The 13656-nt window shown below is 46.0% G+C and overlaps 1 protein-coding gene across 4 annotated transcripts in view; it reads right to left on the bottom strand.

Moving 5' to 3' along the window:
* Positions 1 to 13656, bottom strand: part of ehbp1 (EH domain binding protein 1) — a 171882-nt gene that overhangs the window by 72438 nt on the left and 85788 nt on the right. For all 4 annotated transcript variants that reach the window (XR_013507199.1, XR_013507200.1, XM_071897739.2 and 1 more), the window contains exons 11-15: positions 13329 to 13507; positions 11986 to 12034; positions 5317 to 6156; positions 2763 to 2804; positions 2283 to 2429 (exon numbers count right to left, since the gene is read on the bottom strand). Coding sequence is in view for 2 of the 4 variants with exons in the window: in XM_071897739.2 (XP_071753840.2) it covers positions 2283 to 2429; positions 2763 to 2804; positions 5317 to 6156; positions 11986 to 12034; positions 13329 to 13507 (1257 nt within the window). In the remaining 2 variants the exon portion in view is untranslated. The remainder of the gene's footprint in view (positions 1 to 2282; positions 2430 to 2762; positions 2805 to 5316; positions 6157 to 11985; positions 12035 to 13328; positions 13508 to 13656) is intronic.

The raw sequence follows: 13656 nt of genomic DNA, 5'->3' as shown, positions 1-13656 counted from the left end.
AAACAATTCAATATCACCCCCTCTCCCCCCCTCCTTTCCCTCCTTCCCTAATGCATGGGGGGGGTTATTAGCCAATTGTCCTTGGAAATGAGTAAGGAAATCAGGAGGAGAGAGAGGGAGAGAGAGATAGGAGAGAAAGAAAGAGAGAGGGAGAGGAGGGGTGAGTCTAGCGACTTTAAGAAGCTAATCTAAGTGAAGTCAGCCATCTTGCCGCACAACAACAAGGGACGGTAGAGGACTTTTTTTCGTCGCTAAGGAATATATCGGCGTGCCGACAGCTTTGAAAAACTCTTTTAATTTGCTTTCTCCTTCTGAAGACTTTCAACGCCACCAGTCCTTGGAAGGTCCTCATTTATTTTTCTTAGATTATGCTGAAATGGTTATTCCTGAGGCCTGCACACAAGCGTGAACACACACACACACACACTCGTACGCCTACACACAGACGCAGACTGACACACACATATACATGGGCGTGCGCACACACAGAGGCGCACACACACTTTAAAAACCATCTAATTCAAGGGCATATTTCTCTTTTAGGATTCAGACAGCGAACGCCGGGGTGCGCGGCTGCCGCCTTTTAGATATTTCATTACCAAAAGGTATTCATTTCATTTTCCCCTCAAATCCCTTGTCGTCACAACTCTCCCAAGACAGTATTTTTTTTTCTTACCCCCTTTCCTTCTCCTGAAACATTTGGAGACGTCACTGAGGATTTGACCACAGTGCTTTCCCAGGGTAACTCCTGGCCCATCAGTGTCCCTCCTCCCGGTATATTGTGTTCAGCGGAGCGTGCCTGGTTCAGAGCTGTCAATTTCACTCGCGTCTTTTCTAGTCTAGTTTGCTTCGGTACAGCGACTCTCTCCCCCCCGTTTACCATGAATGTACTCTTGCTGACAGGAGTGTGTGTACGCCATTTACCGGCTGTTATGGGAAAATGAGTAGGGCAGCAAATTTGGTCAGGACCTTGCAAAAATTGTGCAGTCAAGATGAGCAAAGAGACTGAAAGAGAGAGAGAGAGAACTATATGCTTATAGAGAGAAGAGAGAGTGAGGGAGTCCATCCACAGTTTGGTCTTATTCACTGACATGTTCAGGTTGCGACATTCGGCTGTCCTGAAGAGCGCCTGAGCAGAAGTTAATAAGGAAGGGTCTTTCTTTTCTCGCAAAATGTTCACCGAAGTGGTCTGACAGAGGAAGAAGGCCGGGAGACAGAATTGAGTCCAGAAGCAGACATTTTGGACAGGCTTTTCCAGCATGTCGCCAGGCGTAGTGAGGAGCGACGGGGGAATTGTGAAAGTGACACGAAAGGCGGAGAGTGTTGAAGAGGTTGTGTGGTCACTCTAGCAGCTGTACCTGCACACTGAGGTGGTGCTACACAACACTCCACTGCACGGAGAGAAGAGGCAAGGGCAGACAACTCAGGACAGCCTTCACTTAATACACACGGGTCCACAGTAGAGAAGTGGGCTTGTGTCCTGAAGGCAGGCGGTTTGAATCCCCGGATTGGCTGGGAACATCTAGTCAGGGGAAACGGATCGATCATGCTCGTCCGTTCCGCAACATCTACCATTAGGTGCCCCCGAACAAGACACTCCACTTCAAATTGCTCCAGTAGAGGAGAGCAGTAAAGCTGCTCAGTGGCCAGCAGTGGAAAACTGTGGTTGAACTGGGCAGCTGCAAGGTGTGAAGGTGTAAAACTGTATGAACGTGAAGCAGAGCATTGCTGAAAAAGAGCATGCTTACTGAGCTTTACGGAGTAAAAACGCTAAAATGATAATGAGAATGATCTAAATATAATTTTCCTCAATATAGATTAGATTCAATATAGAAATGTTTCGTAAAATTTGATATGACTTATTTTTCAGGCTTTGACGGGATGCTGATAAATGACACATTCACAGTGTGTGGTAGAGCTATCCATTAGGCACACACTACTGTTTTGGTTTCTAACGTTAAATACCTAGTAAAGATGAACAAAATGAGTGTTGAGTGTTCCTCACAACAATAGTTGAACAACAACCTGTTCATGTGCCAGCCAAGAAAGAGATATCTCCATGGCTACAACCCTTAACTTTAACTCAAATGAGGAAAACTTTGTTGATGAGACAGGTGTGAAAATATTTTGGCTCTCTAGCCTGACAAAAAAAATCAGGTAATAATACAAACCCGTGTCATCATTTGAGACAGTATCATCAGCGAGCAATGTCAACAATTACAGTCCCAAACAAGTGCACATAACACACACACACACACACACACACACACTCAGTGACTTACATCAGTGATGCTTGCGGCCCTGGTCGGTGCAGTGAGGGCTGAGTTGGGGGCGTTCTTGTTGCCGGCCTTCATGGCAGCGTCTCGGCGGGCCTGCTCCAGGAGAAGCCTGGCTCTCTCCTTCAGCTCCTCCTGACGAGACTGCACCTTCTGGGGACAGACAGAGAGAGAGAGAGAGAGAGAGAGAGACATGGGGGGTGGAGGTTGGAGGGAATGGAAAGAGTTAGCAAAGGTAATGACAGTGGTAATCAGGGCTGGGCGCAGTTCACTTCCAATAAAATCAATTCATAGATAAGGTGTCCTCTGCAAAGCCCAAAAGTTTTGGAGATTAAAAAAATAGACTTTCAGACTCCCACACACTGCACTCTCAATCTATGCAAGAGTGTTAGACAAGTGTTTTTGAGCAAAAAATATCTTGGAAGTGGATTTGAAATTAAACGTTTGGCACGTCCAGTCTATTACTCTTGTCAAACTTTTACCCACCTTCTCAGCAGGGGGACTTGATACAGGGGCAGGTGTCGGCTCCTTGGAGAGAGAAAGAGTAGAAATATAATGTAACTACAGATGCATAGATGCAATTGTTTTGCTTAGTATCTGTAGTGTCGGGATTGGTGCTGATCCAGCTCACACGCGTTCAGACTTGGATCAGCGAATGAAGCTGACCTGATTTCGTTCCTTAAATTTCATGCGTTTTGGCACAATATAAAATTTTTCTGGCAGGAAGGAAAAACGTCCCCTGATGTCAAAATGCTAAGATGCTGCTATTTGTGAAGTTCATAGGAACAGCACCTATTGTTAAGAGGAGGTTGTGCAGGTTAATGCCACTGTTTTATGTGGAGTGCCCATCTATTCTAAATAAGCTGCTTTTGAGATTCAGTTAATACATTGAGTTTGACCAGTATAAAAAAAGAGGTTAATTTCTCGAGCCTATTTTATGTAGCCTATTTTCTCTTTTTTTATATTCATTTATTATAATTTTTTATTTGATTGATTGCTATTCATTGGTCAGTGCGTAATTTGATCAAATGAATAAACAAACACAATCGATGCACCTGTTCTTCAACTGTTTTATAATATGCCAACACTAGACGGCATGAATGACTAAATGAAGTCCTACTTGGATTGGTACTCATATCAGCTGATCTACTTAAAGTACTCAGTATCTGCATGAAAAATTACTATTACAAATGCTACTGTTGATATTGGAAATGTTGCCCACACTGTTTGATTCTATACAAATTTGTGCACTGAAATTGAAAATATGTGTAATCTAATCAAATGTGATAGCCTAACCAATCAGCAAACCACAAACATCAGCATTCACCTCCACCAACTTACACACACACACACACACACCTCTCCCCACCCCAGCTCCATACGAGGAGCAGTGCTGTACTGTATATGAGGTGGAGGTAGAAAAGGATTAAGAAGAGCTGTTCCTAATGTAGGAGCAGGGAATATCCCCTGTGATATACAGTGACTGCCCTGCCCTGTTGCATTATGGGGGCATCAGCTTGCATGCTGGGCTCACAGCCCTGTCTGCGTCCAGTGGTGTGGAGAGCGTGACAGCTCTGAGAAGATAGCAACACACACACACACACCTAGCTTAGCATCTTATCTGCAAGGTAATCCTGGCTGTATTATAAGGGGGCACAAACAGGGAAAACAGAGTTCTTACATTTGGCTTAGAGAGCGGTGTATTCCAACCCAGCTGCTTATAACACTGAAAAATATTTATCCTTCCAGCGCTCACATCTAGCCTGGGCACTGGCGAGGCTGCAACCGGCTAACTAGATAACAGCGGATCAAAATGGGGTGTCATAGCTGTCGTGACCCCCCCGCGCCCCCCGCCCGCCCCGTGACCTTTCAGCTTGTAAACAGGAAGCGGTAATCTGGGGGTTAACCGACGCAGGCAGACGTGCGTTCAACGCGTGTGTGTGTGTGCGCGCATACGGGTGTGTGCCAGTGCGTGTGTGTGAGACGAGATGAGGTGTGCTCTGTGCAAAGCGTCTCCACGCCTGAGCAGTCACGGCGCCAACTGCCATCAACTGAAGGGATGAGAAATATAATGAAAAATATAATGAAATGTCAAAGCAGGGGGTTCTCCTGGGTGCCTTCTGCAGTCGCCACATGTTAAGGGCCCGGCCCCGACGCGTCTGGGTCTCGGCAGCGAGACGGGCGACGACAACATCTAACGCAGGATGGGAGAATTTCGGTACGGTCATCTCGCCAACGGCATCGACGAGGTCGGGATTTGAAGCTTAGCGGGTGCCAGAAGGGAATGAATGTGCGCCGCGTCCTCTGTCTTACGACTGATGTGGCTGTGAAAGTTTCAATCAAAGCGGGGGTGCAAGGATAAAAACAATCCATTTAGGGGCCAGGCAGGTACATGCAGGCATATGCTGTCAGAATCTAAATGCCTGTCTTTAACAGCAAGGCGAGAATTAGCCTGCATCATACAGACAGATCCAGAGGTTGTATGAGGTACCTGTATTATAATTAACTGATAGTTGAATGTGTCTCATAATTCTATTCAACACAGTGTGTACCTATTCCTGTTTCTACATCTCTACACAATAAGTGGGCATGTGTCTGTGCCTTTTTGTTGTTTAACTTTTGTTAAAACAGGGTGATCAATTAAGCACAAATGAAGAATTCTGTTACAAAATGAATTATCCAGCATTTGAAAGAATTGATACCTACTCTTACAAATTGACTGATAGCACAAAATGAAAACAAATTACATCACTTGTTAAGGGATAGTAGGTAAGGTAAGGTGAATTATAGCACTTTTGCTAACTGGAATCTGTGTATTTTAGAGATATTGGATATAGATTTTTTATAGATATATAGCACTTTGAAAATGAATTCTTCTGTTTACCTTATTATTTTTTCATTGTTATCATGACGTGTACCTTTTAAACTAAACACTATTGTGATGCTCACGTATTTCAGATGACCTCTCAGCTGCCATGTGAGTACGTAATAAACTTGAACCTAAACCAAACCTAAGTGGCATAACCTGTGTGGAGTTTACCTGTTTGGGGGGCGTGTCTGTGTGGTTGAGTGGCGGGGAGCTGCTGTCAGAGGCGGGCTCGGACTCAGAGTGGCGCAGGCTGGCCCTCTTCTTCTTGATGAGGTCAGCGTCCCTGTTATAGGAGAAGCCCAGCTTCTGGTGGGGCGGGGAGGAGGGGGCCCCTCTCCTGGTGGGGGACCCCGATTCTGTACCCCCCACCCCTCCATCCACTCCGTCCTCCTCCCTCCGCTGTCTCACCTTCTCCATCTCTCTCTCTCTCTCCACCCTCTGCGGTAACTCGCTGAGGTCTAAAGTGTCGGCTTTGGGAAGCTTCCCCCTGTCCTCGGAGGCCGGGGGCGTGGCCTGGGACCCGGGCTCAGGTCTAGGGGTGGAGTCTGTTGCCGTGGCGGGCAGTGCCGTGCGTGGCGATGGGACAGGCAGCGAGGACGGCAACGCCCCCACTGTCTGCAAGCTGGCCGAAACCACTCCTACATCAGCGTTCCACCCCGTCTCCATCTCCTCCTCTTCAGCGGCTTTAGCGCCGTTAGCTTCGGTGCTAACATCGCCAGCTGACATAGTGGGCTCAGAGTTAGCCTGGAGGTGCTGCACGTCGTTGAGCTCAGCGTAGAACTTGTCCTGGCCTATGGAGGCGTTGGTATCTGTTTCAAAGTCGCCCACCTTGTAGGTGCTGCGGCTGCTGTTGGCCTCTATCTGCACCACGTTGAGCTCCTCGCCGGAGAAGTGGGCCCGGATCTGGTACAGGTAGGTCATTACCGTTAGCTTGTCGGGGATGGCCAGCAGCACCATGTCTGACGGCTCCAGGAGACGGGAGATGCCCAGGCTGGCGAAACCATCGTAGGCCTGAAACGAAATGAAACAAGCATTCATTTTCAGATTTTGAAACACCAAAGAGCCATCATCACTTTAAAAGTAGAGCTTGTCTGGAAAATTGAAGAAGAAAGAGAGAGTTTGCTGGTTTGAATGAAGCGTTTTTGAGTGAAAAGACTATGTGGCATTAGAACAAGGGGTGAGAGGGATGGAAGTGGTGATGATAGTTGGTTAGATAGGAGGTGAGCTCTGATTTTTTTTTCTGACATGGGTCACATTTGGGAAGGAGCAACTACATAGGTGTATTGCATGCATGCACGTGTGTGAGTGTATGTGTGTTTGTGTGAGAGACACCTTCGGCATGGATGCTGACAGGTCATGTCAGGGATGGTTGTCCCCGATAAGAGACGCAGATACCCCAAGACAGAGCGCTTAATCCCGAAGGGTGTGTGTGTGTGTGTGTATGTGTGTCCTTATCGCCCCCCTGCATCAACCTGCCCACACTCTCCGTCACGCGTGTAATTGGTCTGATTAGAGTCTGATGAGAAAATACAGGTGTGATTATCAACCGACACACGAAACCCAATCCCCCATCACCAGATAGACTGAGACAGAGAGACAGAGAGAAGGGATGAAAACCATTATCGCAGCCAATGACAGGTAAATAAATAGATTAAGAGCGCACACACACATACACACACCTCCCTCCATCCCTGCAACCCCCTCATCCATCTCTCCCAGGTATCACAGCTTGTATCTGGCCTGCTTGATAGCGTTGATCTAATTCCAACCTGTTGCAACGCTCGTTTGTTTCACTGCCTCCGCAGATCTCCCTAGTCTATCAATCTCTCTCTCTCCCCGTCTCCCTCGCTCTCTCTCTGACTTTCGTGCCCACCTCCATTTTTTTTTAACCTTTATTTATCCCAGGGAGGGTTTTGAAGAGCTTGCATGCTCTTTTTTTTTTTAGCCCCATCCTGCTGCAAACTAACTCCTTCGCTCTCTTTCCCCTACATATTTTTTTTATATTTATGTATCCAGGGAAGCGCTGTATTTTTCTGAATCTCCCTGCTTTACATTCATGGCATTATAAAGTCACAGCAGGCAACTTCCCAGTACAACCACAGTCTTTCACTACTGGCCACTGAGCAACTTTACTGGTGTAGTTGGAGGTCGAGCGCCTTGCTCAAGGGAACTTCCACAGCAGTTGCTAAGGGAGGGGAAACTATTTCTAAAATATTCCCTGTCAGTCCAGGGAATTGAACCGGTGACCTTCTTGCCACAAACCCTTTCTAACATACCAAATCTTGTTTCTCCAAGTCTATTTGTTTCTATCACAGAAAGAGAGAGCTGGAGGCAGAAGAGAATAGAGGGGGAGAAGTGGAGAATTACAAGGTGGTGCGATCAATTGAGAGACGTTTCTCAATTTACAATTAATTATGACGTCTTTTGTTGGGGGGTCTTTTTCACTCTCGCCTCTTTTGTCCCTTTCCACTGATGGAGAGGGTAACAATGGGCCCAACATCTATACTCGCACAGGGAAATGAGGTGTGAGTGTGTGTGTGTGTGTAGAAATGTTTGAGAGAGGGTGCCTGTGTGTGTGTGTGTGTGTGTGCGAGTGGTTGCACAGACAAGGCAGGAAGAAAGAAGTGATGGGAAAAAAAAAGGAGAACAGAGAGGAGTTTGCCTTTACACCGAGCTTGTTTGAGTTCCCCCTCCTACCCTCCTTCCCCTGGCAGAGAGGGAGTGTGAAAGAAAGAAAAAGAGAGAGAAAGAAAGAAAGAGAAAGAATGGGGGGAATAAGAGGGCCTGATTGGGTTTCTAACACGTATTCAGGGGAGCAAAGTGTGCTTGCATTGTTCCCCTCTCGCCCAGAGTAGGCTGTGAAAGAGAGCGACAAGTTTGCTGCTCAATAGGGACAGAAAGAAAGAAAGAATGAAAGAGAAAAAAGAGTGAGAGGGGGAGAAAGTGAGAGCTGTGCGAGGAGAGAGAGGGAGAGAGAGAGAGGGAGGGAGGCTCTTATGTTGGGGTTTTGTTTCAGGGTCGATGTTAGTCTTGACATGTGCTACAGTCTTTTTGACCTCGGCCTCATGCTTTATTCTTCCTATAGCTATTCTTACAGCTTGACGTGCGCTGATCAAGTCGTACTGAGACATTGATCACATTGCAATGAAGACCCGCTGTTTTCAGGTTACATTTCTTCTATGGTGGTAGCCAGTGTCCATCACAGTCAAGCCAGAGTTACTGAAAGTTGAACTGAGTAAAGAATGCAAAGGAGACTGACTGACTTACACAAGTAGAATTACAGCTATCATTTTTTCAAACGTAAGAAGACTAAGCTTCGTTTTAAAAAGTGCCATTTGAAAAACCTTAACCCTACAAAAATCACTGATAACACAAAATTAAATACAAGTGTAAAGAGCAGCAGATAACTTAGGTCCAAGGGTTGACAAAATGCACAGGTTTTGAACACTTTACAACTCTCCTCTGTATTTAAGATACTGAATAATGAAGGGAACTTTTTTTTTCTCAAAATGTGCAGACAGTGTTTTGGAAAAGAGCTCTAAGTATACTGAAGCTATTCTTCTCCTTTCCCGTCGTACCACTGACAAAGCTTTGGGTTTGGATTGAATGTCACTGTTCCCTGCCCCAGGCCTCTGCTCCCTGCCCCCCCCCCCCCCTCCCCTCCCCTCCCTCCCTCAGCCCCTCCCTCTGAGTGACTGACAGCCATCCATCGTTGTCAATCATCTACACCCCCCCCCACCGGCTTCGCTCACAGCGCTTCAGCCTGGTGCTTGGCGCTCTGCTATCAGATAGCATGGGAAATGACTTCTCCTTGGCCTCATTACACACACATAACAGCACACTGACAAAACAGACAAGACAGAGGAGCGTGCAATCCAAACACACACACGCTCTCGACATGCAAATTCAAACAGAAAGACAAGCATGTGTACACGCATGTACACACCCACGCACAGACTGGCATGCGTGCGCACGTATCCACACATGTATTCATTGATAATGGATCTTTTCAAAGGCTGTAAATCTCCTAAATATTCACTTCTCTCTCTCTCTCTCTCTCTCTTCACCCACCCCCAATATTGATTGTCCTTATCTGTCATAATTCAGTGCAGTCTGAGCTTATTGCAATCATTCTTCACAGATAGGCTGAGAAAGGAGGAGGGGGGGCATGTCTATCAACTAGCCATGAAAGGCAGAGATAGGTGTAGTTCCTATGCATTTCCATTTTAACTTTCCATTCAATAAATTCTATACATTCTGTAAATTCTGTAGGAAACCCTGGATAGGAATAAACAAATAGTCTCTGTTTTCACCACCCGCCTTGCTTTCTTTGTTTTTCCTCGTTTTCTCTCTAAAAGCATTTATTTCCCTCCATCTTTCCCTCTCTTAGGATCCTTAACTCTAAACAACATGTCGTCCTCAAATGTGCCTCGAGTCAGTGGTCTCTCTTTTCAGTCAGGCAGCATCACGGACACCCGTCTCTCCTCCAACCCCTTCAGGGTGCAACACAACACAACGAGACACACTACTGCTCTTTCCTTTCTGCTGAACTCTCAGCGCAACTGGCTTTCAGAATCACAATCACTCATATCACCAAGTTTAATCAATGTACAATTATGTCTCGGCGGGACTGACGGAGACAGAACGGCAGCTTACAGAGTATCGAAGTGCATACCGATACATGATGTAGGGCCAACAGCATCTCACATACACCGCAAAGCAGGGTATGTGCAGGTTTCAGAGAGCAAATTAATTTAATAACCAAAATAATGAAATAAAGACAAAAAAAGGGTCTGAAATTACCACCTGCCAAGCACCAAATGCCAGTAAAAATGTGTCTTTGGCGGATAAATCAATAAGGGTAAACCGCCCACTGGCCACTAACTTTTTGAGATGATAACATTTGAATGTCTTGGTTATATATAGTCTTTGCCTGTTCTCAAACTTTGTCCAGGCACTCTCCATGACCGTGAACCAATCAAATCAAAGCATAAGAATGGTTCCTGATACACTGCTTTACACATTTCTTTTTATTTTACACAATTGTTAAGGGACATGTGCAATTGTGTTCAGTAAAGCAGATAGGATGGAAAAATAACATGTATACTGCATTAACCCTGTTCTACAATAATCTAAGAGTGGACATGTTGTGCGAAGAAACCCGTCATTATAAAGTGAAAAATATGACCTCCAAGAACTACATTTGAGGCCTTAAATTTAGATAATTTTTAAAGACCTTTTCAGACTTTCTACAGACCTGTGGATACCCTGGTGAAGGGACAGTTCACCTCACTGTGTTCCAACTTACAAGAACTAGATAAACTCTATTCACTAGCTATCACCTTGTTAGGAATATTCCCCATGTTACTTCTATCTACCCAGCTTCTTCAGGGCTACTTGGGGGGTGGGGGTGAGGGCGGGGGGAGGGGGCAGAGGGGAAGTCAGGTGATATGTAACTGCGTCTCCTCTCTGCAGTGCAAAGGGACGGTTTGTTTGGCCGAATGTACATCAGCAACCGGTGCAGATCTCGACAGAGCCGGACACAGCGCGCTAGCTACAATGCTGCAGCTATTCACCAGCTATCACCTTCTACGGCATATTCCCATATTACTTATATCTAGCCAATTTCTTCAGGGCTACTTGAGCACCTGGAGGGGGGCGAGGGGCAGTTAGCTGATATGGGATTGGGTCGCTCTCTCTCCCTCCACTGTGGTTATTGTCAACAGGGTAGCATTCATGCCTAACAGGGCCACCAGAGGTTATCGCTGAGCCAGAGTGTGTATGAGGAGAGGAAATCAAGCTGCAGGAACCCAACGCATATCATTCTGTGTAGCCCTCGGGGGCCAAAGAGGGGACAGGGTGTGTGTGTGTGTGTGTGTGTGTGTGTGTGTGTGTGTGTGTGTGTGTGGTAACTGAGGGAAAGGAAAAAAAAAAAATAGCTGTGTATGTTTGTGTAGGTATGTTGCAAGGGAATGTGTGTGAAAAGTGAATGTGTGCGCATGGAGCCAGAGGGAAGGAAGTAAAATGGCGATGTGTGTGAGTGTGTGTGTGTCTCTGAACTGTGAAGGTGCGCATATGGTGGCAGAGGGGAAGGAGCGAAAAAAGTGTGTGTGTGTACATTTGCTATATGAAGAGAATGGATTATTCACTTGGTTAAGAGTGAGTGCATATGTGTGTGTGTGTGTGTGTGTGTTTTAATTTGGCAGATTTTGTGAGGAGAGGAGAGGAGAGGAGGAGGAGAGGAGGAGGGATGTATGAAACCAAGGAGGCAGAGATACTCCAAGGCTACATATGAACTCTGAGCTGGTTTACAACTAGTACTCCATTAAACCACACACACACACACACACACACACACACACAAACAAAACGTTCTAATCCGCACAACAAAAATATGCTCTTACACACAGACCAACACACACATAGACACATACACACATAGCAGAGGCTGTTTAGTAAGCTCCCAGCAGGCTGCCGAGTTAAGATACCATCTCACCTCTGCCAGGTGACTCACTCATGCTTTGGACACACACACACACACACACACACACACACATGCACATATATCACAGCAGGGAGGAACGTCTTATGAGAACTGTAATTATAACACTCTCGCTGTAGTGCACATGTGTGAGTGTGACTACATACGTGCCTGTGTGCGTGTGTATGTGTTTTCTTGCCTGTGTGTGTGTTTGTGCCACTGACCCCCCCACTCTAAACACACACACACACACACACTACATCCAGGGATTAATGGTAGATCCCTAAATAAGGCCAAATGGAGATGTGGCTGGGAGGGAGCTAAGTGGTGTGGAGGGCCCAGCGGTGGCTGCCTCTTACCTTTTTGTTGTTTTCTTTAATATCCTGAGGATTGAGCGACTTGTAGTCTCTGGAAGAACAGTGGGGAGGGTCGGAGAAAGGGGGGGGAGGAGGAGGAGGAATAAGAGAGAGCGAAAGAGAGAGAGAATGAGGGAGAAAGAGAGAGATAGCAGAGGAAGAGGTGTGTTTAAATATGCGTCACGTGTAATGGTATTAGAACTGTAACATGCAATTTCATAGCGGCGCAATCAACAGAACTAATAGAGTGGAAAATATATAAAAATAACACACAGGAGTGCACCGACGCACAGGCATACACACACACGTATGCACACACAAACACACACACACACACACTCACACAGGGCAGGTTTTTGATGAATTATCTTTATGTCTACCCTCTTAATGGGGCTGCAGGTTTTCCATATACTTTCTTGAGTGTTAAGCACACACACGTTTAATACTCAAAGAACCTCACACACACACACACACACACAATCACACACAGGAATAATCAAAGTGGTGCTGGCAGCAAACAGAATGCAAGACTGTATTCATACATGACAGATTTATTGTACATGCATCTGCGAGCATATGTGTGTGTACAGACACATCTGTACGTTTTAATCAAACACACACTGACGGGCATGATGACATGCAGGACGTAACATGATGAAAGGTTAATTGTGTGTGTATGTGCGAGCAAACATGTATGAGGTTCAAAGAGGGACATCAAGGCACTTTGACTTGCAGATAAAATCGCGATCAATTGAGGCGAACGACCTGCGCCTTCCAGCCCAGAAAGGCCTTCATCACTCTGTCAGTTTGCACTTGTCAGGGTTCCATGACTTTCCATAACTAAGTCTGAGCGCTTCCATGACCTAAAAATGTTATAACTTCCTTTTTTTTTTGTTTTTCTTAGGAGGTGAACAGTCTGGTTTCCATTCCAGTTGGGGTGAAAACCTGATGAAAACCCCCATGTAAGGCAATAAATGTGTGGAAAAAACATTTTGGAAAATACATTCGGGTATATTCGTATTCATAAGTGACCAATTTGTAACATTCCCTGATATTACCTGACTTCTGCAGAGAATTTCCAAAAATTACATGACCAGTGGGAACCCTGACATGTGTACTTCTATATTATTAATATGGTTATTAATATTAATGGTCTTGACATTAGTAATTAGTAATATCATATATAAAGTGTTCTTTCAAGTGGTGGTCAAAAATATTCTCGGGTAAAAAGGTAAAAATACAAAGCATGTTGGCCATAAATAGGTTCTGAAAGTCTTAGTTCTAACCCTAATATCCGAAGAGTGTGTGTGTGTGAGTATGTGTGTGTGTGTGTGTGTGTGTCCTACATGATGTCGGGTCTGAAGTGGTGCAGCAGGGCGCAGAAGGCCAGGCCGTTCCTCCAGGAGGTGGTGAAGTTGGTGATCTTCACCCCGCGGTAGTTCTTGGTGACCTCGCGGCACCAGGCCAGCAGAGACTGGCTGGCGTTGGGCTTCCCTCCCAGCACCGGACTCGGGATGGGGCTGGGCTGCAGGCGGGGAGGGAGGGATGGAGGGACAGAGAGAAGGAGGGAGTGAAGGGGATGGATGGACATGGAGGGAGGGAAGGACGAGGGAGAAAGAGAGAGAGTTTGAGTTTTGCTTCCGTTCTCATTCATCATTTGAAATAACGCATTTT

The sequence above is a fragment of the Centroberyx gerrardi genome, chromosome 15 (assembly GCF_048128805.1).
Source record: "Centroberyx gerrardi isolate f3 chromosome 15, fCenGer3.hap1.cur.20231027, whole genome shotgun sequence".
Classification (NCBI taxonomy): domain Eukaryota; kingdom Metazoa; phylum Chordata; class Actinopteri; order Beryciformes; family Berycidae; genus Centroberyx; species Centroberyx gerrardi.
The sequence above is the reverse complement of the archived record's forward strand: the minus strand, read 5'-3'. Positions and strand labels throughout refer to the sequence as shown.